General features: G+C 49.4%; 1 protein-coding gene across 1 annotated transcript; it reads right to left on the reverse strand.

Annotated features, from left to right (window-relative positions):
- Positions 1 to 791: 791 nt before the first annotated feature.
- Positions 792 to 24,179, reverse strand: NRIP2 (nuclear receptor interacting protein 2). Its single transcript, XM_077824995.1, has 6 exons — positions 23,949 to 24,179; positions 12,056 to 12,235; positions 4,512 to 4,594; positions 3,900 to 4,027; positions 2,626 to 2,678; positions 792 to 884 (listed from the first exon to the last, which is right to left on the reverse strand). Exons 1-6 carry the CDS (start codon positions 24,177 to 24,179, stop codon positions 792 to 794), a joined length of 768 nt encoding a protein of 255 aa, XP_077681121.1.
- Between the last annotated feature and the right edge of the window lie 935 nt (positions 24,180 to 25,114).

Consider the following 25,114-nt stretch of genomic DNA (forward strand, 5'->3'; position numbering starts at 1 on the left):
TGGTGGGGTGTCAGCCCAATTACTACAGTTAACAGGGAGAAACTAGCACTTGAGCTCATACAATACGGAGTCTAGTAGCTAAGGCTGGCCTGGCCAGGCCTGGCGCCTATGTATGCTCAAACGCTGCCAGAGTGTTTCAGCTCAGCATTTCCTAGAAGTCTTCCTGCTTTGAATGAAAACTCTCAAAATGCAGTGATTGCAATTTAAGCTGCTTCCAGTAAAATCCTTCCAATCTGCTCAGAGCCAGTGCAGGGTAATGAAATCCAGCTCTCCAGAGGACAGGGAGGATTGGCCACAGGGCCCTTCCCATTCAGCAGGGGATTGAGAGGCCCCTCCTATCCAGGGAGATCTGTGGCCAAAAGGGAAGGGAAACTTTTAAAACAATCTTCAGAGGCTTTAGAAGAAGCCATCATCTCTCTGCAGGTGGAACCCCTGGAGACTGCTCGCAGTGACACTACCTATGTTATAATACATGGCAGTGTGAAAAGAAGTCACTAAAAGGGCAGAAGCAGAAACCAGTGAGAGAACGGGGACAGAGAGAAATGAGAACAAATATCCACTCAGCACATGGGGACAAGCAGGAGGGTCCATTGCAGGGAGGAAGAACTCTCCATACAAGAGGCCAGCTTGCATCAACAACAGCGGACAGCACCTGGCTCCTGTTTACCTCCTCACTCCCCCATGGACGCCTCAGCGCAGGACTCAGCAAGGTCCAGGTGTGTCAGCCCCAGCTGCTGGTTTCCCTGGTAAGCCACAGAGTCTCCTCCCTGTGGATGTGGGGAGCCGGCCCATCACTGCCCATGCTCATCAGAGGCATGTAAGAAAGGCAGCTCTTCACTCAGGGCTTTCAGCCTCAGGACTCCTTCCTCCAAGTCAATGCAGCACTAATGGGGGCAGACAAGAGCAGGTTACCCATAGTACGTATCAGTCACAAGGTATCAGCAGGGTACGTGGGCTGCATGGCGTCTATTACCATGGAGAAGCTGGAGCGCATCTAGTAATCAGCACCCCCCTCTTCCTTCCCTCTCTCCAAGCCAGATTTTGGACAGCACCCTTCCATCAAATTCACAGCTGCTCTTCCTAAAGAAGCTCCCTACCCTCGGCCTTCTCTTCCTTCCATCCCCCTAACACATCTGCACCTCTTCTTCTGAATATACCTCCATTGTTCCTTCCCATCCCTCGCTGTCGCTCCCTCCCACTCCCCAGCAAGGCCCTGCTCAGGTGGTTGTCTCTCACCTTGTTCAGCACAGCCGCCTTATTCGCACATTGTATACATGGCCCTTCTTAGGGTGGCCAAGGGCATCATGCCCTCCTCCATCACCTTCCATTGGTTTTGAATCCAACTCCAACCTGGCCGCCTAGCTTCCAAATCACCCTCCGCTCCCAGCCCCCTGCCTTCATTCCCTCTGCTCTGCCACTGGGTTCCTCTCCCATCCCTCCACATGGCCACCAGGGTACACTGACTGTTTTACCTCCACCTACCCACCCTGTGCACCTGGTTCTGTCTCTTCCCCTCCCTCCAGTTCATGGAGTCATTCAGCTCTCAGCCTAACACCAGCCCACTCATTGAGTGACACTCAGTGCCCTTCCCCATTGCTTTCCCTTCCCTCATTGCTCCCTGCTTCCTTCCTCCATTTTCCCACTCACCTTTCTACGCTCCCATTCCTGCCTCTTCCCAGCCCCATCTTTTCCCCCCTAATGGAATGGTCACCCCCATTTACCTGCCTCCTCCATCTTTGCTGCCTCCTCCTTGCCAATTTACAAGGCCTTCGCAGGCCTTCTTAGCATGGTTATCATTTGGGTTTCTTTCTGCTTGCCCCCACCCTGGCCTCTCCTTCGGTAGTTCTCCCTGTTCTGCCTGCAGGACAGGGGCTCTCCCAGCCCCAGAAAGCATTCCTTCTCCTCCGGAGCATTTCTCTGATGTTTTCAGTAAGGGGGGCTGTGTTTAATGGTTCCTTGCTGAAGAGAGCTCGCCAGCAAAGTGAGACAGGGGGCTTTCTCTTCAAGCTGTGCCAGGATCTAAATTGCAGGCTGTGTTTCTGGGTCATTTAGTGATCAGCACCCACCGGAAGGGAACGGCCGGCATAGATGCTCTTTGTTCCTGGGTTCTGGTCCCTACTCTGGGGGGAGACAAAACCCCTGAGAGAGATTTCCCAGCTGAGCCCCCCCTCCACAGAACAATTCCAAGTCTATGCACTCCGTGCATGGACAGGCCCATCCTCCTGCATGATGGAGACTGGAGGGGCTCTTCAAGATCCAGCAAAGACACTCTGAGGAAGGGGTTACTTCTGAGAGATGAAATCTCTTCTCCCCATTTCCGCTAGCAGAGTGTTTCCCCTGCTCCCTGGAAAGACACATCAGAAGTGGGAGATACTGTAGGTCTCCCAATGGGGCTGCACAGGCCTCTAGCCACTGCCTCATCCAATAAGGTTTCCAAATGACTGGAAAGGGGTTCAATTCTCATGAGACTCATACCAGCTCAGAGAGTGCTGTAGTCAGAGATCAGGAGGCGGGTTTGGCCATCAGCATCGCATGCTTCCTGCAGCCCCAGCTTGGGGTCTCGTCGAGACGTCCCACCACACCTACATTACGTTCAGATGCAAGGAGAGGGAACCCATTCCTTACCTTGAGAGACAGCAGAGTCTGGAGGCCGAGACAGAACTCCACCATGTCATCATCTGGGGAAACAGAGAGGAAGTGGGTCAGGCTCAGGCACAGGTGTTTTCTGACTGTCTCCCTTATGCAGCACTTGAGTGACTGCCTTGTACCCATGGCTGGAACTTGCTATAAGTTATCGAAACTCTGGCATGTATGGGGTCAGCATGCTAGGCACAGCAGAGTGTGGCCACTCCATCTTCCCAGATGCCTAAACGCTGTCCTTTCCACAGCTGCAGCCTGCAGGGGTTAAGTGCTACTCTAACTGCCTGTGCTCCTACAGACCAGCAGCCATCAGAGAGGCCAGAGGAGCAGTCCGACTCTCCCACACAGAGAGGAGACAGAACCAAGGGTGAGGAGAACTAGAGAGGAGAAGGGGACAAGAATAAAGTGAGCTGGGGTCAGGAGAGGGAGAGAAACCAGAAAAGAGGGAAGAATGGGTGTGGCAGGGGTATAGTGAGGCGGGCAAGAGACAACAGAGGAGCATGATCAGGAAGGGGACTGGGAGTAAATCAGCGAGCTGAGGAGAAGAGGACAGAGAGAGGCAACGGGAGAAATCAGGGATGGATGAGAAGACAAATAAAATGGGGGAGAAGGGACGGAAAGAAGAATCAATCTGTTATTTTTGTTGTATGCAGAGGTTCACATACCTAGAAAAAATGCAGCCTCCCTTCCACCCCCTCCAATGCCTATTAAATGGGCTTCATTCCCTACTGCTCTTCCCAACAAGATCCTGCCTCTGGACACTGGCGGGGGCTCCCAGACTCCTCTACAATACATTTCTGCAGCCGGGGACAATGATACAGAGACATCCATGGTCCCTAGAAGGAATGGATCTCCAGGTTTCAGCTGGCCAGACTCATTCCATCCAGTTGGGGGCAGTAACACACATGCTCTCTTTCAGTCCCCCCTGCCCCCTGGGAATTGTACACGGAGCAGGACAAACTAATCAATCTGGGCACTTTTAGGAGACAAAGCGAAATGGCCCACAATGGGGCTGCGGCCTGACAGCACATCATCTCCACTGCCCTTCAGCCAGTGCCCCCATTTGCCAGAGCCTCCTTGTGGAGGGGGATACAGCAAGATCAAAGTCTCTGCATTGTACACGGGACTGTGCCTTGGCCCAGCCCCGTGGGTCATGTGACCTTCCCCCCAACCCCTGCTCCTAGATGATCCATTTAGGTGTGCTCAGCAAGGAAGGAAGAAGAGATCTGGAAAGGGGGAGGAAGCTCTGCTGTGCTCACCCACGACCAGTGCTGAGCACGCCACTCTCTCCTGGCCAAGCTGCACCTCCACACACTCCACCTGGCCAACGACACTAGGGACAGGAAGGGAGAGATCCCCATTGCCAGCATCGGACACTTCCTCCAGCCTGTGAGACACAAGGGATGTTACTGCCTGAAATGAGCATGAGGGGAAGAACAATAGGAGCTCCAACTAGTTACGGGCATTTCACAGTCTCTTTGGAACTGGCCTGCAAGAGAGGGGATCTCACTCATATAATGGGGATGTCAGAAGCCAGATTCTCCAGCGGTAACCCACAGGCACTATGGGGCTGGGTTCCACTGAGCAGGTGCAAAGCATCAGCTGGTCATCTTGGGATATGCAGTATCCACAGCCAAATTGTTACCCCTCTGCCAATGCCCCTAAGTCCTGCCCTGCAGCCTCCTTGCTATTCCAGTCCTGGGCTCCCCACACTCTAAGCAGTTGGGTGTGAATGCAGGGGTTCCCGATGTGAATGGGAGTTGGGGTATGAATTGCAAGTGGTAATTTCAGATTCAGAGTGAGCACAGGTTTTAATGCCCAATTCCTTGTTTTCTATGCCACTCCCCATCTCTTCTGCACCAGGCTCTTACCCCAGCCGTTTCAGACAGCTCATGGAAATGAGGTTTTGCTGGCAGCCAGTGTTAACAGCAGCTCTCAATACCTGACCTTGGCACTAGAAGAAACATAAAGGCAGGTTAATTAATACAGGCTTAAACTGACACAAACCTTACAAAAACCCCTGGCAATAGTGTGAAAATCCCTAAAAACTAGTGACAAAAGAACATCAGAAGGTTTGGGGTTCAGATAAGCATCCACAAGTTGGGGTGCTCCTGGGAACCCATGGAGGCCCCAGCAAGACTCTGTGAACTCCATTCCACCAGCATCTTCCTCTATTTGTCTTCTTATGAGAAGCCCAGTAACCTGCCACCCCCTTCCCTTCTGGCATCTTTAGGGAAGGATGATGGGTCTGCTTACATCTCACTATAGCATCATCCCTTGTTTCACTCTCCCTTCTGCCAACCCACTGAGCCCCTGCCACATTGTCTTGCATTCTCTTGCCACAAACTGTACTCTTGTTTGCTATCCCCCTGGAGTGAATTCTCTCTCTTCCCTCCAGCTCCAGTTCCTGCGAGTACTGGGAGAGGGTCACGGGGAAGAGACAGACTACCCTACCCTGGAACCACTGCAGCATTCAGGAATTAGAAGGGGACAGACTCTTTCCCTACTGTACCTCCTCTCCCCTTCGCACTCAGCCAGGGAGCACAGAGGAGCAATCACCATTTGCCTCCTGCTCACTCCTCCCCACAGCCCATGGTAGCATTGCTTTCTAACCTTGCGGCAGTAGCAGTTCTCAGTACTTGGGAGGGGATTGTAAAACCCAGGGTTGTCAGGAGCTGTGTGGATTGACACTGGAATCAATAGGAAACATGATCAGAGAAAAACGGGACAGAATTACAGAACATGGTGAAGGAAAAGTCATATTAGCTCCATCCAGTCCATCCATCTTGCCCCCAGCCAGTGCAGGCCTGTTTCAAGAGCCTGCTCTCCAAGGCCTTGTCCAGGACTCATTTTAAATGAGCCAAGTGATGAAATTTCCCCCCTTTCCCTTAGGAAGACTCTTCTATAGACCAACACATCTTGCTGTCATGAAAATTTCCCATATATTTTGCCTGTGTGTTAATTTTCTTCATTTCACTCTGTGAGCTAGTGCTGTGGGCTAGCTGGAGGCAACAGCAATCCTCCCAGAGCTCCCCTTAGGGACAGCTCTGTACTACCTCCAGTGCAGGATTGCCCAGTCTAACCCTGAGTATGACACTGGTAGTGATCTACTGCTCTGTGCCAAGGGAGCTAATGGAGAGAAAAGGGTTAATGAAAGGGGGAGTTCATAATTTCTCGATTTCTAAAGATCAGAGGGGTAGCCGTGTTAGTCTGTATCCACAAAAACAACGAGGAGTCTGGTGGCCCCTTAAAGACTAACAGATTTATTATAAATCTTATAAGAAGTGGTTTTTTTACCCATGAAAGCTTATGCCCAAATAAATCTGTTAATCTTTAAGGTGCCTCCCGATTTCTAAACCAACTCTTTCCAAGCTTGTTATAGAGACTAATCCTCCCGGAGGGCTAACTCAAATATGAGATTTCATTTTGAAAACAAACAGCCGGTGAGTTGTGAGAGAGAGAGAGAGAGGAGAAAATAGGCTGTGAGGGAAAAATACAAGCAGCTAAAATGGGGTCATAAAATAAACAGCAGTCCGAGATTTAAAAGTATTAGTGATGAACTCAAAACAATGTGTGCACAGAGAAGACCAGAACTACTGAAACTGGAAACCTCCAGCCTATCTCAATGAGTAGCTCCCCTTCTAAACATCCAGGTATGTTTGAAGTAAATCAGTCCAGGGAGTTTCACAGTTACAAAGGCTTAAATCTGGCACATTCTCCACTATAATCCCCAGTTTCAATAATAAACACACGCAGTCCTTACATAGCACTTTTCACCTTCAGAATGATTTACAAACATTAGCTAATTAATCATAACACTCAGCACTTCATAAATATGAGCTATTTCTCACAATGCCCCGGGGAGGCAGACAATTTAAGTGACTGGACCCAGGTCATAGAGGGTGTCAGTGCCAAGATAGATTTCAAGGAATCCTGACTCCCAGCATGATGCTTACCCTACCAAACGGTGCATCCCTCCCGTTGTGCTAAGCAGTCATTTGGATGCTAGTCAGGAAAACACGGGTGTCCTGCGAGGGAATGGGGTTGGAAGGTGCTGAATGGAGAACATGAACCTCTATATTCCAAGCCCAGCAGCAACATGCCTGGAATGTAAAACAAGGCAGAGAAACCAGCCCCAGAAGAGGCCCAAAGCACTGAGTCTATCAACCAGTACACGCTAGCACAGAAGTATCCCTCCCATTCCAGCTCCGTGGCAAATGAGCAGTCCTATCTCATGCTGCTGAGCAGCCGGGCCTGTTCTCTTCTTGTGATGAATTTTTGCATGAAAGGACTGAGAGACCCAGCCAAGCTGCTGCCTATTCAGAGCACAAACCTACTCAGCTGTACTCCATTCATGCTCACCTCCTGCCTCTTTGTACACAATAGACATGGGCACATGGAGTAGGATGTTAAAGCCTCACAGAATGAAGCTAAAAGCCCTCCTGAGGCTGACAGGGCTGCTTCCCTGGAAGCTACTGCTGCCAATTACTTCATACAGGTCCCAGACCTTCCAACCCTCTGAGGTTAAGCACCAGAATGTGCCCGGTAGAGGAGCCCACTCTCCAGTGTGCTCATTCCCTCTCCCATGGCCCCCCTCGGGTCGTGGCAGCATCTGCCTATGGCAAAAACTAGTGCCCTAAACTTAAGGCAGCTGGAAAGAGAAGAGGTGCCACAAGGACTCCTCATTGTTTTTACTGAAATGGGAAGAGCCAACCATCTGTCCCTGCTGTGAACGCTCACAGAACTGGACTGTACCCAGAAGGCCAAGTTCTGACCCAACCGCATCCAGATTTCTCTCTTTTTTCCTTTAGAACGCTGAAAAGCTGTCTCGGCCACAGAATGCTCACTGAATGGGGTGTTCATGAAACACTGACACACCCACCCCAGGACCGGGGGGACGTTATGTTAGGGAAAGAAATGGGATAAAGCATGAAGTGAAAGGGTGTGTTCCAAAGGCATCTGCCTTCACATATATTATACCAAACTGTAGCACAGGGGAGGTGCTGAATCCTGCCTCCTGACTGGCTAGTAGGGTGCACAGTGCTATCTTTATGATGTGTCATGTATACTACAATAGAGACCAATGACTGTGAAGATTGCAATGGGCTGGCAGCATTTGGCTGAAACATTCCATCCCATTAACAGGTGTTGATGCTGCTGGGAAAGGCTTAAATAGGTTCTGCTGACTAACTGAGGCAGGTAGCTCATTGCTCCATCCAGATAAAAGGGAAATGGGTGTGGCTTTCTAGGAACAGAGGATCTAGGGTGTGGGCTGAGCCATCCTGAAAGAGGAACCCTAGGAGCAGCCAAGCCGCAGAAGGAGGCTTGAGCTGCACTTTGTGTAATGTTATGATTAATTGCTTTATTAATAAAACCAAACTCCAGGAAGGGGTGAGCTTTTGCCATTACACACGGGATGGACTTTGTTTTAGAGTGTGGTGGAAAGGCAGTTTCTTAGAAAGTTAACTATTCACTAATATCCACCAGATCAGTGATGTTTTGAAGGACTGGACTGTTTCCTAACTGTCTCGTGAACTCATTATAAGCCAGAGGATAATTCCTGTCCTAGAGGAACCCCTAATGATAACACAGTCTGGGTGAAAGAGCAGATGAGGACTACGAGCAGACCCGGGTTTCAGGCCTTCCTCATAGTCATTCAGAACACCCGGTTGAAAAGAGACCCTGGCAGCTCCAGTCAGCACTGTTGAGTGTGCCATTAAAAGTCCGGTTGATGCAGGCTGGCAGGCTCCCTACCTGGCTCCATGTAGCTCCCGGGAAGCAGCTGGCATGTCCCTACGGCTCCTAGGCTAATGGATGGCCATGGGGACTCCACAGGCTGCCCCACCCCGAGCGCAGGCTCCGCAGCTCCCATCGACTGGGAACCGCAGACAATGGGAGCTGCGAGGGCGGTGCCTGCCGGTGGAGGCAATGCACAAAGCCCCCTGGCCCCTCCACCCAGGAGCTGGAGGGACATGCCAACCATTTCCGGGAGCCACCTGAGATAAGTGCTGCCTGGAGCCCGCACTCCAATCCCCTGCCCCAGCCCTGAGCCCCCTCCCACACCCATTCCCTCCCAGAGTCCGCACCCCCTCCTGCACCCCAGCCCCCTGCCCCAGCCCGGAGCCCCCTCCTGGACCCCAAACTCCTCATCCAGCCCCACCCCAGAGCCCTCACCCCCTCCTGCAATCTGAACCCCTCAGCCCCAGCCCGGAGACCCCTCCTGCACCCCAAACCCCTCAGCCCCAGCTCCACCCCTCAGCCTGCACCCCCAGCCAGAGTCCTTACCCTCTTCCGCACCCACCCCCTTGCCCAAGCCTGGTAAAATGAGTGAGTGAGGGTGGAGGAGAGCGAGCGATGGAAGGAGGGGGAGATAGAGTGAGTGGGGGTGGGGCCTCGGCGCACTGGGCGGGGCAAGGGTGTTCGGTTTTCTGCAATTACAAAGTTGGCAACCCTATTCAGAATTACTATAAAACTTTAAATCTGCAGCTATCAGATGCCATTATTATTTATTCAGTGTTTATTAACCAAATTTCCAGGAAAGAAAGGAGGGGAAGGACTTTTTAAGAATCAATCATTTACAAACAGCTATTTTTGCAGAAATCATGTCAGTTTCAAAGCCAGCCAGCTGCTTCCATCAGCTGAGCTCTGTCTTGTGGCTGCAGCCCAAGCTCAGCACAGAGGAAAAACAGCCTCACACTGTGGGCTCCTTCAGTGTCTGTTTCCAAATGAACAATACACAAAAATAACGTCTTGCTTTTGGTGTGCAGATGTCAGTCACGTGACTGACTTTCCAAAATGCCTTGCAAAAACTGCAGCTGGCAAAGCGTGTGATGAAAAAGGGGCACTTTGCTATTGAACTGTCTGAAGAACTCGCATAAATCAAATAAACAGACGCCACAATGACTCTGCAGCAGAAACTATGTTTATTGGGCACTGTCTGTGATCTCGGGAACCAACCAAGGCCCTAAAAGCAATTCAACTGTGTAGTTGCCTGAGAGTGAAAATAATGGTAGACTGAGGATCCTCACATAATAATTACCATTGACTATCTGCAGTCAGCTTTATTTCCAAGTATATGCCAAGTACTGCAGCCAAGGGACATTATGAGGACACACGTCACCCCACATAATATTCTGTTTGCTTGCTTGGCTCTAATCTAGAAAGAGTAGCTCTGAGCTGAGGAATGAGTTTCACACAGATTCTGGCACATATAACAGGCTTTCCTGGGGATGTGCTCAGTCTCTCTTAAGAACAACATCACAGCTAGGGTGACCAGATGTCCCGATTTTATAGGGACAGTCCCAATTTTTGGGTCTTTTTCTCATATAGGCCCTATTACCCTCCACCCCCTGTCCCATTTTTTCACATTTCCTGTCTGGTCACCCTAATCACAGCTGGCAATAAATATTTCTCCCAGACCTAACTACTTACACAGAACCTGCAACCTTCCGGTGACTCCCTCGAAAGCTACAACAACTGTTTCCATGCACGTGTTTTCATCCCTGAAGTGAGTTAGAAAAGTTGCAGGACCAAAGGAAATGTGTACATTTCCTCTAGAGGAGTTTCTGTCTTAAGGTGGAAACACCAGAAAGCTCTGTGAATAACACTTTGACTACCACTAAGCAGAACAAAACAGGCCTGACTACAACAGTTTTCAGCGCTTCAGAATCACTGATGTGAAGGGGTTACACATTCTCTGGGGTTTTCATGGAAATTCAGACTGCCCCTCACAGGATGGGCTGGCCCTTAAAGGGCTCAGCCTCATCTTTGCGTTAGCAGATGCCTCCCCCCAGGTGTTGGGCTTTAAGGCAAATACAAGGGAGTTGAGAGGGAAAAGGAGACCTGCAAGGAAGCGGTGCCCATGCCCAGGATTAGGGATAGGGTTTTGGGAAAGCACTGTTGAGCCCAACAAGTAGCTGAAGAAACTGTGGAGCTGGGACAGACTCCATTTAAACCAAAGTGATGCTGGTGTAATAATCCAGAGCCCAAGAAAGGGTGTTATTTAATTTGCATGAGAGCCTGGGTGCAGCTCTTGGGAAGCCCAAAAAGGGAAACTGAGGCAATGGCAGGGTATGACGCCAAGGTTGGTAAAAGACTCCATTACGTGTTGCTATGGCTGTATTTCCCTTCCAGCATAAGACCAAAAAAATTCCACTCTCATTCTCCATTTATGGAAATACATAGACTCTCTGATGTTAAAATAATCAAACCCCTTTATTCACCAGATTGAGGCCTTGACTACCTTGGGGCTTGAGCAAGCAGTTTAGTTACCCATATATAGTCCAACAACTCAAGCCATGACTTTACACCAGTGCAAGTCCCAGTTTGCTCTATTGCAGTTATGGCAGCATAGCTACTCCAGGGGCTAAAACTCAGCGTAGATAAGGCTGAGTATCTCTAACAGCAAGAGTCTGAAAACAAAACAGACAAATAATTAGTTACGTGGGCCTGAGATACTTGGGTTTAAACTTTCCAGAAGATGGTGTGTACATTTGTATACAACTGTGGTACCTGAGTGTGCTAACTGGAAGTGCAAAGACGTATATTTTACTGAAAGTCTTGTCTTTGAATACAAGTATACTAAGGGATTTAAAGCTAGCCCCTGAAACTTAAATGTAGCTTTAAAATGTATTTTCATAATCTAGTCACCTAAAATTTACCAAAAACTGGATCTATCCAATGTGTTATCCAATAACTTTAATCACACAGCATTTGACATACTTAAATGGTGGCTCAGACATACGTGGGCACCCTCTGGACTTGCTTCAGAGCTTGCAAGGGGATGCTGGGGGTGCTATCTTCAGGATGACCTTCTTATATGGAACAATTTAAGAAGAAAGGCACTACAGAAGCAAAAGTAACACCACCTCCGTGGAGCTGTTTAATGTTTGTGGGTTCAACTGAATGAAGAAATCTTTTGAATCCTTACTAATTGCTCACATACAGTCAAAATGCAGCACTAGGTGAGCTCCCTGCTCCATGGGAGAAACCAAAATAAAGTAGATTCACATTCAAGCAGGGAAAGAAAGAAAGAAAGAAAGAAAGAAAGAAAGAAAGAAAGAAAGAAAGAAAGAAAGAAAGAAAGAAAGAAAGAAAGAAAGAAATCTGGCCACTGTTAGAGAGGAGATCCTGGACTGGATGGACTCTGGTCTGATCCAGTTTGGCAATCGCTATGAGACAGACACAGAAAAAGGGATGAGGAATGGCAGGACAGGAGGGAGAACAGAAAGGTAGCACCTCCACTGCTTGGGTCATTTGAAATGAGACTGGACAAAAAGCACGAGAGAACAGCCTGTACTTAACATTCTGGCACTGGTTCCCTGGGAGTGGAGCAGGTGGGATCCAGTGAGTATTTTCTCTCACTAATATAAGTGAGTGTATAAAAGTGGCACTGTGTACTTGCAGAGGTCCTTACCTTGCAGTGTACGAGCAGGGACACAGTCTCTTTCCTTCTGTCGTTCTCTTTCTTTTCTGCCCTGTCATCCTTGTCCTTCACCAGTGGGGATTGAACCCATGTGGTATATTCCCTGCTCTCCCCCCGCAGCTTGTTCAGATTGCCCTCCAGGAGGCGCCGTTGTACCACACTGTGGGGCTGCTGTCTCCACCACAAAGAAAAAGGACACTCTCAGCAAGGTATTGGGCTAGGAGCCAGAAAATCACCACTACTGCCAGCAGCTCTATTAGCCCAGGGAAGCCCAGGGAAGCAGTCTGCAAACGCTCTTTGGGCCTGGATGATCCACATACTCTCAGGGGCAACACGGCATGGGTGTCCGAAGTGTCCTGCTCAGTCTCCATCCCAGCCCCATTGCCTCTTCCATACAGTAGCATCTCCCTGTGGTTTGTCTACTTCAAGTGCATCTCAGACAGCAGCCCCTGCTTTAAAATTAAATGCAGTTGACTGGTTGTCTCTGCCATGTCCTCCCCCCCGTGGCCTTGTCTCTGGAGAGCTCAGTGCAGTCACGACAGGAGAAGAGCCTCCTGACACACCATCTCCGAATACACATCCAGTCCCACAGTGAGTCAGTCTCACACGCCTCACACCCATTTACCTCCACACGTACCCTACCAGACATGCACATGCAGACACACAGAACCCAGCCCTATCACACTCTGTGATGGGGCAGGTACCCACACAGGTAATGCAAGAGTTAACTGGAGATAGAAAGCACTTAGAGTACCTGGCTGCACCTGGAGGGTGGGCCAGGCCTAACTGAAGATGAAGCCCAGCTGGGGGAAGAACTGGGTGGTACTCATAAAGGAAGAAAGCCCTGAGGCAAAGGGGCCTGTAGGGTGAGAAGGGAAGAGCTGGTCAGCTTGTGCCTATGGTGTGGTGGAAGGGCTGGAAGAGAGGCAGCTATACAGTAAGCCGAGGGAGGGGACAGGGCTGTGGGAAAGGGTCTGAAGGAAGAGCAGTGTAGGAAGAAGTCCAGGGAGGAGTGTGAGGCAGCAGACCTTTGCTGCTTGCTATGGGGTCCTTGGACTGCAACCCAGAGGAGAGGGAGGGCCTGGGCTCCATCCACCACTGTTCCACTGAAAAAGGTGGTGTGGTAACACTGTGAGGCAAGGGGGAGAAAGGCTGTTGAATTGGAGCTGGGAGGCACTGCTCTGCAGGTGAGTGGGAGGACAGGCCTGTAGAGGCCAGGAAGGGGTGAAGAGTCTGGCAGAGTATCCCTGGGTAGGGGTGAAGAGTGATATTTGAGTTCATTGGACTCTTTGCCCGCCCTGGGGGAGGGGTGGGATGAAGCATAACTTGGCTGGAAGGAAGACCACTGCAGGGCCAGAGGGGCTGTTGGCAGGGGTGCTAGAAAAGGAGAGCCTGCTAGGTCAGGCCCAAAACAGGTGTGCTAGGGGTGAGTCCGCTCTTCCAAACCCTCCCACAGAGTGACCCCCCCCCCCCACAGCATAGCCTGGTGCGGCAGCACAAAGGACACAGTAGGATACAATCCGTGCCTCAGAGTGATGTGTGGGTGCAGGGCTGTAACTGGGGCAAGTGGGGCACAAAGTGTAGGGTGGAAAAGTGGGGATTGGAAGAAAAAAGTGGGGGGGAAATGTAACTGCTTGCTTCCCACTGATATGTAACTGTTGATGGGGGGGGGGGCATAATTTAGAGATTTTGGGGGGGGTAGGTGACTGCCCCACTGAGATCTTCAAACTGTGGGGTGTGCTCTGGGGGGGTGCAGAGCAATGGTGGGGGGGAGCAGTAACACTGGGGGATGTGCAGCAATACCAGATAGGGTTTGGGGAGGGAGTGTCACCTGCATCCCCTCACTCACTTCAGTGGGCCACTCAGCCTGTCAGGGTTGGGGTGGGTGCAACCAAAAACATTGAGGGGGCCATGTGACACTGTTCCCACCCACACTCACCCACCCACCATGTCTGCTCATCCTGGGTGCTAAAAATGCCTAGTTATAGCTCTGGGTGGGCGTCTTCCTCCCCAGGCTTACTATAAACAGAGTTTCTAGGGTATTTTAAGGCCTGCCTGGCAAAAGAGATGCTTCTCCCTCCCAGCAGTGGCAGGATGTCTCACCTCCTGCAAGGGGTAATGGCAGGAGGGCTGCTGGAAGGCCACATTCACTCCTTAAGGGGAGCAGCTGCAGCCAAATCAATGGCCAAGTACTTCTCCTTATCCCCCTTCTCCGCAGGATAGTAGCAACTTCTGCTCTTCAACTCTGCCTAGGCAGAGGAGGGGGTGGGAAAGAGCTACTTGTCAGACAACATTGAATACCTTGGTAGGAGGGGGTGACTGCTGCTTCCAAAGGGAGCTCACTTCACCATCAGGCAGCTGCTGAAGTCCTCATCTAGTGTTTACTCTGTCCCTAAGTAGGGACTGTAAGGGCTGAGTAAAATCCAGTAATCAGGGCAGCTAATCTGTGGTTCTGCCTGCTTTCCATGTGGTGGGGACCATAACCCTTCCACCTGGGATCTGATGATTCTGACCTGATAAGGGAGATCTCAGTAATAGCTGCATCGGAAGAGAGAAGGGCACCTGGATCTGGCCAGGCTGCTTCCACCTTCCTCTGAAATATCCAACTCTCTGATTGTGGATGTTTAGGCCTGAGGGCTTTTTTACCACCATGCAGTGTGAATATCTGAGAGGGAAAAGGCCTACTGAGTCTATCTACCAACAAGTGCAAGATACACTGTAATGTCCTTACAGAGAACATATCCCTCTGCATCCCATTAGTTGTCAATTTGATCTTGACCATAAGGCTATGTGAGCCTTTAGATTAAACCTTAAATGGAGCCCACTGTAGCTCTAATTTAGCAGCTTCCCCAGTGATGAAAGCAGGTCTCTCGCTCTATAGTCTCGACTCTGCCAACAATGCACTGTGTGGTCTGGGGCAAGACATTCAACCCCCCTCCGCCTCAGTTTCCCTATCCATAAAATGGGAAGGATAATAGCTTTGTAAAGTGCTTTGGGATTTTTAAAAAAAACACCATCTAAGGTTAAAGAATGAAAGTAATTACACCCTGCATCCCAGTCTACAAGCTAAAAGGGAGGTCTGCTATTTCATTTTATTCTCTAAATATTCCAGCTCGGTGTAATGAGGCTTTAGATTATAACCCAATACCAGTCAGGCTGCCAGCTAAGACTGGGGCCATGGGAAAAGGGCAAGGGACTCCATATTCCCATCCTCTCTTCCCCTTATACTCTCGCACAGTCTGGCATCCAACGGGCTTTTCTCTCCCTCTCAGGGAACTTTCCCACAGGAAGCGCAAGCCCTCTCCAGCTGCTACCTCTGTCACTCAGGCCAGGAGAGGGTCAAGCATTGATATGGGGAGCTAAGCTTTGGGACAGCAAGGGCATCTGTTCTGAACGCAGAGAACATGATCATCTCTGTCTCCTGCATCACTGAGGAGAGCTGGGAATGAAGAGGAGACAGGACAAGAAATGCACCGTGAGAGAAAAGATGAACTGGATAGATGGTGAGTTGGGAGGTGAGGGGAGGAAGAAGGCCCAGCCAGGGATGGCTGGGCAGTGTTCCCTGTGGAACTCATCAGTGCTGCTCCTTAGCCAGCAGAGGTTGAAACTAGTTCAGTGAACCACAGCACACCCATTTTCCCTTGCACCTCCTGAACTGAGAGTCCCACCTTGGCAGGGCCCAAGCTCCCAGAATCCCAAGTGTGGGGACTAGCAGCACTGCCCTGCCAAGCAAATACACCTTTGCTAGCAATCAGAATTCCCAGCTATGATGTAAAACCATTGCACGTGGCCGAGTTTCACAGTTTTATTGCTCGTCTTATTTTTCAGCTGTTGGAGTCATGTGATTACTTGAGAATCTCAGCTTTCTTTTCTCTGTTTTAAAATAAGTTTCTAGCCCTCATGTTTGCAGAGAGAAGCTGAAAAACATGAAGCAAGTGTACCGTAAAAGCAGAGATAAACATTCCAACCTTTATTATTTAAAGAAATCTCAGGATTTTTAAGCCAGACTTGATTTTTAAGTGCTTGGGATCGGTAATACTGAAACATACATAAGAATGTCCATTCTGGGTCAGACCAATGGTCCATCTACCCAGTATCCTGTCCTCCAACAGTGGCTGGTGCCAGATACTTCACATATAGAGAACAGAGCAGGGCAATTATTGAGGGATCCATCCCCTGTCGTCCAGCCCCAGCTTCCAGCATCCAGAGGTTTAGGGACATCCAGAGTGTGGGGTTGCTTCCCTGACCATCTTGGCTAATAGCCATTGATAGACCTATCCTCCAGGAACTTATCTCGTTCTTTTTTGAACCCTGTTATACTTTTGGCTATCATTACAATCCCTGGCAATGAGTTCCACAAGTTGACAATGCATTGTGTAAAGAAGTACTTTTTGTTTGTTTTAAACCTGCTGCCTATTGATTTCATTGGGTGACCCCTGGTTCGTATGTTATGTGAAGGGGTAAATAACACTTCCTATAGGCACTGACTTTTATTTTTCCCCTGGGGTGCTCCACCTCCACTCTGCCCCAAGGCCCCATCCCCACTCTACCCCTTTCCCTGAGACCCACCCCCCCCCTCGATCTGTCTCTTCCTGCCCCCGCTCCACCTCTTCACACCCCTGCTCCAGCCCCTTGCCCAAGGCCCCCGCTCGCTGCTTACTGCTCTCCGCCCTCCCCCAGCTGCCGAACAGCTGTGGCTGGTGGGTGCTGAGCACCCACTATTTTCTTCCCGTGGGTGCTTGAGCCTCAGAGCACCCCTAGAATCAGCGCCTATGGCACGTATTCACTTTCTCCACCATCACTCACAACTTTATAGACCTCTAGCATATCCCCCCCCCCTTAATCATTTTTTCCAAGTTGAACAGTCCCAGTCTCTTTAATCTCTCAGATGGAAACTGTTCCACACCCTTAATCATTTTTGTTGCCTTTCTCTGTACTCTTTTCCAATTTTAATATACCCTTTTTGAGACGGGCTGACCAGAACTGCACACGGTATTCAAGAGGTGAGTGAACCATGAATTTATATAGAGGCAATATATTTTCTGTCTTATCTGTCCCTTTCCTAATGGTTCCTAATATTCTGTTCACTTTTGTGACTATTACACATTGGGTGGATGTTTTCAGAGAACTATCCACAATGACTCCAAGATCTCTTTCTTGAGTGGTAACAGCTAATTTAGACCCCATCATTTTATATGTATAGTGGGGATGATGTTTTCCAATGTGCATTAGTTCACATTTATCAACACTGAATTTCATCTTCCATTTTCTTGCCCAATCACCCAGTTGTGTGAGATCCCTTTGTAATTCTTACCTGTCTTGAGTAGTTTTGTATCATCTGCAGACTCTGCCAGCTCAATGTTTACCCCTTTTCCAGATCATTTATGCATATATTGAGCAGCACTGGTCTCAGTATAGGTTCTTGGGGGACCCTGTTAACTTCTCTCCACTGTGAAAACGGACCATTTACTCCAACCGTTTGTTTCCTATCTTTTGACCAGTTACGGATCTGTGAGTAGGACCTTCCCTCTTATTCCATGCTCTTATTCCTTATTTTCCTCAAGAGCCTCTGGTGAGGGACCTTGTCAAAGGCTTTCTGAAAAGCAAAGTACACTATATCCACTGGATCACCCTTGTCTACATATTTGTTGACCCCTTCAAAGAATTCTAATAGCTTGGTGATGCATGAGTTCCCTTTACAAAAGCTGTGTTGACTCTTCCCCAACATATCATGTTTCATCTATCGTCTGATGATTCTGTTCTTTACTATAGTTTCAAACAATTTGCCTGGTACTGAAGTTAGGCTTTCCGGCCTGTAATTGTTGGGATCGCCTCTGGAGCCTTTTAAAAAAATCGCAGTCACATTTAGCAATCCTCCAGTTATCTGGTACAGAGACTGATTTAAGCAATAGGTTACATACCACAGTTTGTAATCATGCAATTTCATATCTGAGTTCCTTCAGAACTCATGGATGAATATCATCTAGTCCTGGTGACCTTTACTACTTAATTTATCAATTTGTTCTAAAACCTCCTGTACTCGCACCTCAATCTGGGACAGTTCCTCAGATTTGTCACTTAAGAATGGCTCAGGTCTGGCTCACATCCTCTGCAGTGAAGACTGATGCAAAGAATTCATTTAGCTTCCCTGCAATGGCCTTGTTTTCCTTGAGTGCTCCTTTAGTACCTCTATCATCCAGTGGCCCCACTGATTGTTTGGCAGGCTTCCTGCTTCTGGTGTACTTAAAGTTTTTGCTGTTAGTTTTTGTGTCTCTTGCAAGTTGCTCTTAATTCTTTTTGGCCTGCCTAATTATTCTTGACTTGCCAGAGTTTTTCTATTTTCCTTAGTAGGATTTGACTTCCAATTTTTAAAGGATACCTTTTTGTCTCTAACCACCTCTTTTTGTTGTTTAGCCATGATGGTTTATATAGTTTGTCCCTATTATGGTGTGTTTAAAGCATTTCCATGCAGGTTGCAGGCATTTCACTCTTTTGACTGTTCCTTTTAACTAGCTTCCTCATTTAGCTTTTTGAAGTTAAATGCTCCTGTGGTGGGCTTCTTTGGTATTTTGCCCCCTACAAGAATATTAAATTTAATTACATTATGGTTGCTATTACTGAGTGGTTCAGCTATATTCACCTCTTGGAACAGATCCTGTGAACCTGTTAGGACTAAATCAGTAATTGCCTCTTCCCTTGTTGTTCCAGGACTAGCTGCTCCAAGAAGCAGTCATTAGTGGCGTCTAGAAATTTTCTCTCTGCATCCCCCCCCTGAGGTAACATGTACCCAGTCAATATGTGGATAGTTGAAATCCCCCATTATTACTGGGTTTTCTGTTTTTGTCACCTCTCTAATCTCCCTGAGCATTTCACAAGCACCATCACCATCCTGGTCAGGTGGTCAGTAGTATATTCCTACTGCTATACTCTTATTATTCAAGCATGGATTCTATGGTACTATTGGATTCATTTAGGATATACTGATCCCTGGTACTTGAGGTGTCTGTGGGGAGGAGTATTTTGGGGTGCTGGCAAAGTAACACCCCATTCTGAACTTCTCTGTGACATCAAGATCTCTCAAACTCTGCAGGGGAGAATCTGCCCCATGGCACTTATTCACCTCCCATGATCCAGGAGAGAGTCAGAAAGCAGATCAGGAATGAGACAGAGGTGCATGTGTAACCCACACACCTGCTGGGTGTGGTGTTCTGTCCCATCTAGTGGCACCAAGACCACTTATAAAGAGAGAGTAATGGGTCTGCTCTACAGCCTTAGCTAAGGGCCATATGGCTTTTATCTCATGCAGTAGAGGCTCCTGCACTGAGCTCCAGAGGGCCCAGGTTCAATCCCGCCCGACGACAACCAGAGTCTGTCGGTGTTACACATGGGGCTATGGTGTTACACATGTGGATAGACCCCCAGGCTCAGAACCCAGGTCGCCTGACTCCATTCCCAGCTTGGCCATTGGCCGGCTGTGTGCCCTCTAGCAAGTCACAGCTCCGTGCCTCGGTTTCCTCATCTGTAAAATGGGGCTAATGATGCTGACCTCCTTTGTAAAGCACTTCGAGATTAAAAAAGCTATATATGAACTAGGTATTATATTATCATTTCCCTGCCTGTGGTACCATGATCTACAGAGTTCACAGTGGGTGATGATTTGCAGCCAAAAATACATCTTCCCACAGGCACATGAAGTACCCAGGGCTGCTGTATGTTTCATGTCACTCCAGAAGATCTAAGGTCTGCTTTTCCTCTCGCCCCAGTATAAATCAGGAGTGCCTCTACTGAAGTTAGTGCAGTCACACCAGTGTAAAACCAGAGTGAGTGGAGAATCAGGCCCTAGAGCTGGCTGACTAGTACAGGAAGAGATTCACAAATATTTTCACACAGTGAGTTCACCACGGCAGTTACTGGTGGGGTCATAGTGTTCATTGTTCAAGTATTCATACAACTGCTTTTGTTTGTGAGAATGGTCACAAATCCTAAAAGTTTCATGATTTTATCACAAATCCCAACCTTCATGTCTGAAAGTTTGTCATAATTTACTCACTATTCACCTGTTTAAAAATTTCAGTCAGCCAATGGTGGATCAGATACAATAACATGTGACTTAAGTGACCAATCAGGGTCAGTTCATGAACAATTTTCAAGCAGAAAAAAGGTCTACATTTGTCTGGTGAACTCTCCATGAAAAGGAGTCAAACCACTCTACAATGCACAACCAGTCAGAATGGGTCCCATAGCTAGGCAGTGGTACAAGTTCCTAAACATGAAACTACATTAGGCCAGGGGTTCTCAAACTGGGGGTCAGGAGGCTATTACATGGGGGGGTCAAGAGCTGTCAGGCTCCATCTCCACCCCCAACCCCATTTTGCCTCCAGCATTTTTAATGGTGTTAAATATATAAAAAGTGGTTTTAATTTATAAGGGGGGTCGTACTCAGAGGCGTGCTATGTGAAAGGGGTCACCAGTACAAAAGTTTAAGAACCACTGCCTTAGGCTGTAGGTTCTTCAGAGCAGCGACTGTATCTTCCTATGTGTGTATTCGAGGCTGCATTGTGCTGCATGATGATCTCCCTCTGGATGCTACCACAATAAATCGTGTCTTGGATATGGTCTGATGGATGGTGCAGGGGGAAGGTGAGACATGTTTCCCTATAGTTTCTGCCCTCTGCTGACTCGGTAAGAAGCTGCCCTGAGTAGGCCAAGAGTGAACTCTCCCCATCCTCAGTTAGAGGCTGTAGAAATATAGGAACAATAAGGAAAAAGGTGGGGTAGGTGATAACTAGATATTGCTCCCTGAGCTTAGGCTGTCAGCTGATCCCCCTGTATCACATAGAGAGTTAGAGCTTGTACATTGCCCTGCGGGGTGAGTGTGACAGATATTGCAACTCCAGGCAGTCTCTTTGGGGACCATTGTATTAAATGTATGACTGTTTTCTGAATGATTGTGTTCTGCTCCATGGGAGGGGGTGGCCACAGCTCCTCCAGGAACTAAAAACAGTGGGGTGGGCTGATTACCCCAGGATTGTAAATGGCTCCAGAGAAGCACGACTCCATAGGGTGTCGTCGTGTACTGGTTCAAAATGAGTTTTCCAGAGACTCAAAGAAAAGGTTTTTGATGTAAAAAGCTGAGCTTGAATGAACATAGGCCCTTCATTTTGCTTCAGCAAATGGACAGGACCCTCTGACCAAAGGGGCAACCAGCACTTGCAGAAGGATTGGAAGGGGATGTTGGGTCCCATAAAGAAGATGGGCTATTCCTGGCATGTTTGTTATAAGTGCATAGGAACTTTTATTGTCTTTGTTTTCTGTGATACTTTTGTCCTTAAAATGTAGTCTGCTGAGAGAACTGCGTGGTAACTCGTAATGGCTGGCACTGCACTGTTCATAGCCCTCTGGGAGAAAGCATAGCACAGGGGCTGGCCTGTAGGCAGACTGGTTTGCTGGGGATATCAATGTAAGGCAGGGGGCTGTGCAGCCTTAATACCCACAGACAGAAGGGAGTGGGACAAGGGTCCCTGTCAGAGACAGGTGATGGCTGGAGGCCGGAGACCTGACTGGGCACCATAGGCGCCAACTCTGTGGGCACTCCAGGGCTAGAGCGTCCATGGGGAAAAATTAGTGGGTGCTCTGTACCCACTGGCACCCAAGCTCCCCTCCCCCACACCCAATCTCCTCCTCCACCTCCTCGCCTGAGTGCACTGTCCCCACTCCTCCGCCTACCTCCCCAGCACGTGCTGCCGCCAAACAGCTGTTTGGTGGTGCTTAGGACTTTCCAGGAGGGATGGGGGAGGAGCAGGGATGCGGCGTGGCATGGTCAGGGGAGGAGGTGGAGAAGAGGCAGGATAGGGGCGGGGACTTGGGGGAAGGGGGTGGAAATGGGGGTACGGACTTTGGGGAGGGGGTGGAATGGGGGCAGGGGTGGGGTCGAGCGCCCACTGGGAATGGTGGAAGTCGGTGCACATGCTAGGCACTCCTAGAGTGGACCATGGATAGGAAATACAGGTGCATGTAGGGGTATGTTTATGACAGATTGTGATATGGAGACACTCCCTCATAAGGGACTGTGTTGTGTGGGAATCTGGAGATGTGCCCTGGAGGGGGAGGGTGGGTCTTGGGAACCCAAGACTCTGCAGCAGTTCACTAGAGACACATTTTTTGGTGTGTTTTATTAAAGTTTTATTCTCTTCTCATTCTTTGGTTTATTATCTAATGAACCCCAAGATTGTTACAGTGCAGTTCCCTGAAATACTGACCGAGATCTCTAGGTTTCAAGGAGAGTCAGTGATGGTCCCTCTAGCCTGCTCCCCTGGGGGCTGGGGCTGTCAGGAGATGCCCCTGTTGAAGGGTCACCGACTCTCAGCTGTAACTCCCTCCGTCCCAGCGACAGAGATGGTCCGTCCCTATCTTGCCTGTGCAGCCGGCTCTCCGTGAGCTACTTGCCAGGGCTGGGAGAGCACAAATCCGGGGGCCCAAAGAGCCAGGCCTGCTGATCCCCAGCAATGGAATTTCATGTGTCCCTAACCAAGTTGTAGGGCTGGGATGGCTTGCTTACATACATGGGTGATGACCGCGTTTTGTGAGCAGGGAGGGGTTTCCCATACCAGAGCCGGTAGCAGAGTGGACACCGAGGCTGATGTGGTCTGAATGTGCGCTCTAGGGAGAGCTGCGCAACGGACTCGGCCTGCGTGTGAAGCTGGTGAGGGATGGTCCCAAAGCAGAGACACAGTTGAGTCTGACATGGTGCTGATCCCCAGCCAGCATGTGGTGGGATGGTTGAGCCCAAGAGAATCAGAAATCAATATTAACCTGTGAGATTCATTTCCGTGCAGCCTGGAACGCCTAGGAACTGGATTCCCCCTAATGCCCCGGCTCCCAGGCAAGACAGCACTATCACTAGTAGCAGTGAGGCCTAAAAAGAGAGCAGGAAACTTAGAGGAAAATGCCCCGCAGCAGAGAGCGTTGACCCAGTGCCCCGTACTTGCCAGGCCGAGGGGCTGCCCCACCTCACTAGCAATCAGATCACCTCAGAGCCCTTGATTTCTTTGGGTCTGGTCAGTGACTCCAGGAGCCCTTACCAGTTTGGCAAAACAACCTGGAGCTTGCAGGGGAAAGGGGCTGGAAGCAAAGCCATGCGCTCCACCGGGAAACAGGATTTCAACCCAAATCCTGGATCAACTTGTGGTACGCTATGAAGAACAGTGGGTAGTGGGGAAAACTGACAGAGTGCAATGGGAGGGGGAAGATGTACTTAATCAGGGGGGTATCCCGGGGGAAATCATTCCCTGTCCTTGTTATACATACCCAGGGGAAATCATGCCTGGTCTCCAACTTCTCCCCAAACTGCTGGGGCACATCCCCTCACCCCCTGGGGAAATGTGTCAAAGCAAATCCAAAACTGGGGAACCGCACAGAAAAGCGAAAAGTTTCAACACAAGACCCCAAAGTTTCGGGATTGGTGGGTGGGTTTATTACAGAATATGAGAGGGACCACTTCCATATTAGATCATGCAGGAGTCAATGTAGTGGTTCACGTCAGTCCAGCATGTAAACAGACATGTAAAACATACACAGAATCCCCATACAAGTTGCATGTATTTTTGTACTGTGGACTGGGAGCTGGATCTGAGAGCTAGAGGGAATCCCCTACCTTCTACTTTCTCCTGGCTATGGAGGGAGTTAGACCTCATGAGGATGACTGGGGAGAAAGATGCAGAGAGTGGGGGACATCTCCTTTCCCTTCACCCACCCCAGCCCTATAATGACTCTGATGGGCTGTTTGTTGTGCCTGGACCTGTGATTCTTTTCCCAAATTAGGGGGATGCCCTGGTATCACTAGGAGGAGAGGAGCCCGTTCCAAACTGGGTCCCACTTGACTCACCAGATCCTTGGAGGTGCCCAACCTCTTTAAGCCATCCAGGGGCAGCAGGTCAGCAGAATCCTTGTGCACAAACTGGGTGGCCTGTTTCAGGCGCCTCTTCTGTTGCAGGATGGCTTTATCCTGCAGCTCCACCTCGCGCGGCCTTCTGTCCGGATCCTGAGCGTCTTTGCTCTGCTTTTCCTCCCCATCCTCTGGCCCCACTTCCTGGGCACAGGTCTCCCTCGTGCTCATGGTTAAGAGTCCAGCTGGGCAGGTCTGTCTTGGGATGGCAGAGCGCTCTCTGGGCTCTCTCTCTGGGCTTGTCTGCCCTCCTATGACTCACTCGGGATCTCTGCTCTCCCTTGCTCCTTCTCTCATCTGTCTCAGTTATAACTGCCCCATCGCTGTAGTACCTACGCACCCTTCTCTCTCTCTCTCTCTCTCTCTGGCTTTCCCCCTGTGCCCAGCTCCTTTCCTCCCTCCCTTCTCCTGCCCTGACTGCAGCTCTGCCTCCTCCACCCGGTGGGTCCCTGCTGTAGCAGAAAAAGCCCCACGTCAGAAATCAATTTCCATAAATTGCAGCAGAGAGACGGTAAGATGCTTTGGCTGGAAAAATCCAGCAGCAGAAGGATGGCCCTGCTGCTGGGGGTTGGACTCACCTTCCTCCTTCTTTGTCTGTGAGCGTGCACACACGCTGTCCTGTTCTCCACTGATACGCCAGAGAGATTGTAAATCTTTCTGTGGCAGGCAGGCTGTGCTGCTCAATGTCACTGAGATGCGTCAAAACCCCCGGCAGAAAGTCTATTAATACTGGAGAGAACATACTTTGCTCTAGGAGATGATGCATTGCCTCTGTAAATGGGGGAGAGCTTTAACCTCCAGGGTTCTGGCAGGCATGCCCAGTCTCTCTCCTTTGGATGGAGAGTCACACGATTGGGACAGTTTTTAAACCTGGCGCTGGAGGATTTTACTGTGCGTTTCCAGTGAGACGCAGAAGACTTGCTTTTTCACTCACACTGGCGTGACTGCATTGGGCCGGATTCTGATCTCACTGGAGTAACTCCACTGAAGTTAGTGCAGTTGTATACATGTAAAATCAGAGTGAGATCAGAAGCAGGCCCACTGATGTCAGTGCAGCTACTCCTGATTTACACCAGCATGAGATCTGAATATTTTTTTTTTTAATT

This window comes from Eretmochelys imbricata, chromosome 1, assembly GCF_965152235.1.
Source record: "Eretmochelys imbricata isolate rEreImb1 chromosome 1, rEreImb1.hap1, whole genome shotgun sequence".
NCBI lineage: Eukaryota > Metazoa > Chordata > Testudines > Cheloniidae > Eretmochelys > Eretmochelys imbricata.